The 3,627-nt window shown below is 50.2% G+C and overlaps 1 protein-coding gene across 1 annotated transcript; it reads left to right on the top strand.

The window, feature by feature from the left end:
- Positions 1-458: 458 nt before the first annotated feature.
- LOC122816290 (extensin-like) lies at positions 459-3,200 on the top strand. Its single transcript, XM_044089025.1, has one exon. The coding sequence runs from the start codon at positions 459-461 to the stop codon at positions 3,198-3,200; it is 2,742 nt and encodes a 913-aa protein (XP_043944960.1).
- Positions 3,201-3,627: the final 427 nt, after the last annotated feature.

Raw genomic sequence — 3,627 nt, forward strand, 5'->3', positions numbered from 1 at the left:
GATAGCAAAAAAAAAATTAAAAGGATTTTACAAATACCAGACAGCTTATCAATAAATAATAACACCTTTTAATATAGCAAGTACAAGTAAACCATTTATTTTCAAGTATTAAAAACAACAAGTTGTGTTGGAGGCTTTTGCACTGGCCCATAATCTGTTGAATAACTCTGTCGGGGGCTTTTGCACTAGCCAGTGACCTGCTGAGCAACTCTGACAGGGGCTTGCCAACACACTGGTCACATTTCTGATGACCCTAGGAAATAGTCTGTTTCTTGTGCTTTTTCTTCCCTAAGGGCATCTAATTCCCACTGAGCCTCCTCTCTCTCTGTCATGGTGTCTGTCCACTGTTATCCTGATTGTTCAGTGTCACCATCCCAGCAGAGCCCCCCCCCCACTTCCCTTCTTTTTGAAGACTGAAAAAAGTACCTTATTTCACAGTGTTCTATGAGCACCCAGCCATGTTTGGTGTCCCTACTCCACCCGTGTTTGGTGTCCCTACTCCACCCATGTTTGGTGTCCCTACTCCACCCATGTTTGGTGTCCCTACTCCACCCGTATTTGGTGTCCCTGCTCCACCCATGTTTGGTGTCCCTGCTCCACCCATGTTTGGTGTCCCTACTCCACCCGTATTTGGTGTCCCTGCTCCACCCATGTTTGGTGTCCCTGCTCCACCCATGTTTGGTGTCCCTACTTCACCCATGTTTGGTGTCCCTGCTCCACCCATGTTTGGTGTCCCTACTCCACCCATATTTGGTGTCCCTGCTCCACCCATGATTGGTGTCCCTACTTCACCCATGTTTGGTGTCCCTACTCCACCCATGTTTGGTGTCCCTACTCCACCCATGTTTGGTGTCCCTGCTCCACCCATATTTGGTGTCCCTGCTCCACCCATGTTTGGTGTCCCTACTCCACCCATATTTGGTGTCCCTACTCCACCCATGTTTGGTGTCCCTGCTCCACCCATGTTTGGTGTCCCTACTTCACCCATGTTTGGTGTCCCTACTCCACCCATGTTTGGTGTCCCTACTCCACCCATGTTTGGTGTCCCTACTCCACCCATATTTGGTGTCCCTGCTCCACCCATGTTTGGGGTCCCTACTTCACCCATGTTTGATGTCCCTACTCCACCCATGTTTGGTGTCCCTACTCCACCCATGTTTGGTGTCCCTACTCCACCCATATTTGGTGTCCCTGCTCCACCCATGTTTGGTGTCCCTACTCCACCCATATTTGGTGTCCCTACTCCACCCATATTTGGTGTCCCTGCTCCACCCATGTTTGGTGTCCCTACTCCACCCATATTTGGTGTCCCTGCTCCACCCATGTTTGGTGTCCCTACTTCACCCATGTTTGGTGTCCCTACTCCACCCATGTTTGGTGTCCCTACTCCACCCATGTTTGGTGTCCCTACTCCACCCATATTTGGTGTCCCTGCTCCACCCATGTTTGGTGTCCCTACTCCACCCATATTTGGTGTCCCTACTCCACCCATATTTGGTGTCCCTGCTCCACCCATGTTTGGTGTCCCTACTTCACCCATGTTTGGTGTCCCTACTCCACCCATGTTTGGTGTCCCTACTCCACCCATGTTTGGTGTCCCTACTCCACCCATGTTTGGTGTCCCTACTTCACCCATGTTTGGTGTCCCTACTCCACCCATGTTTGGTGTCCCTACTCCACCCATATTTGGTGTCCCTGCTCCACCCATGTTTGGTGTCCCTGCTCCACCCATGTTTGGTGTCCCTGCTCCACCCATGTTTGGTGTCCCTACTTCACCCATGTTTGGTGTCCCTGCTCCACCCATGTTTGGTGTCCCTACTCCACCCATATTTGGTGTCCCTGCTCCACCCATGTTTGGTGTCCCTACTTCACCCATGTTTGGTGTTCCTACTCCACCCATGTTTGGTGTCCCTACTCCACCCATGTTTGGTGTCCCTACTCCACCCATATTTGGTGTCCCTGCTCCACCCATGTTTGGTGTCCCTACTCCACCCATATTTGGTGTCCCTACTCCACCCATATTTGGTGTCCCTACTCCACCCATATTTGGTGTCCCTACTCCACCCATATTTGGTGTCCCTGCTCCACCCATGTTTTGTGTCCCTACTTCACCCATGTTTGGTGTCCCTACTCCACCCATGTTTGGTGTCCCTACTCCACCCATGTTTGGTGTCCCTACTCCACCCATATTTGGTGTCCCTGCTCCACCCATGTTTGGTGTCCCTACTCCACCCATATTTGGTGTCCCTACTCCACCCATGTTTGGTGTCCCTACTCCACCCATATTTGGTGTCCCTACTCCACTCATGTTTGGTGTCCCTACTCCACCCATGTTTGGTGTCCCTACTCCACCCATGTTTGGTGTCCCTACTCCACCCATATTTGGTGTCCCTGCTCCACCCATGTTTGGTGTCCCTACTTCACCCATGTTTGGTGTCCCTACTCCACCCATGTTTGGTGTCCCTACTCCACCCATGTTTGGTGTCCCTACTCCACCCATATTTGGTGTCCCTGCTCCACCCATGTTTGGTGTCCCTACTTCACCCATGTTTGGTGTCCCTACTCCACCCATGTTTGGTGTCCCTACTCCACCCATGTTTGGTGTCCCTACTCCACCCATGTTTGGTGTCCCTACTCCACCCATATTTGGTGTCCCTGCTCCACCCATGTTTGGTGTCCCTACTTCACCCATGTTTGGTGTCCCTACTCCACCCATGTTTGGTGTCCCTACTCCACCCATGTTTGGTGTCCCTACTCCACCCATGTTTGGTGTCCCTGCTCCACCCATGTTTGGTGTCCCTACTCCACCCATGTTTGGTGTCCCTACTCCACCCATGTTTGGTGTCCCTGCTCCACCCATGTTTGGTGTCCCTGCTCCACCCATGTTTGGTGTCCCTACTCCACCCATGTTTGGTGTCCCTACTTCACCCATGTTTGGTGTCCCTGCTCCACCCATGTTTGGTGTCCCTGCTCCACCCATGTTTGGTGTCCCTACTTCACCCATGTTTGGTGTCCCTGCTCCACCCATGTTTGGTGTCCCTACTCCACCCATGTTTGGTGTCCCTACTCCACCCATATTTGGTGTCCCTGCTCCACCCATGTTTGGTGTCCCTACTCCACCCATGTTTGGTGTCCTTGCAGAATCCTGCCCTTCCCTTCCTTCTTTTTGCTATGCATTTAAAAATTATTTCTATTCTTAATCTCTTCTACATACTCCCCTTTGGCTGTAGCTTTTGATGCCCTCATCATCTTGCTTGCCTTTTTGATTGCCTGTGTTTTGTAATGCCTCCACCTCCCCATCCTCTCCTTTCCCGATCCTGTATCCCTGTCTTTTGATCTAATTGCTAGCATTGCATTCTTATGTAGCCACACTGGTTATCTGGTTTTACTTTTTAGCCTCTTCTTCACTCACTTGTTCATAAAAGGATTGTTTTAATCTAGTATTAAATGTGGTTGGACAGTAATTTATGTAGAGCATGTCGGTAAATGTGGCCCAGTTCTGAATCAAGCCAGGTTCTTGAGGCCTAGTATTGCTTTAATTTTCAGGAGAGTGAATATCATGAAACTGTCAATTAACCACTTTTCAGGAGCTGAGAAGTCATATTATAGAGTGTTTATTTCTTCACT

The sequence above is a fragment of the Protopterus annectens genome, chromosome 12.part0 (assembly GCF_019279795.1).
Source record: "Protopterus annectens isolate FY-2018-M chromosome 12.part0, PAN1.0, whole genome shotgun sequence".
Taxonomy (NCBI): Eukaryota; Metazoa; Chordata; order Ceratodontiformes; family Protopteridae; genus Protopterus; species Protopterus annectens.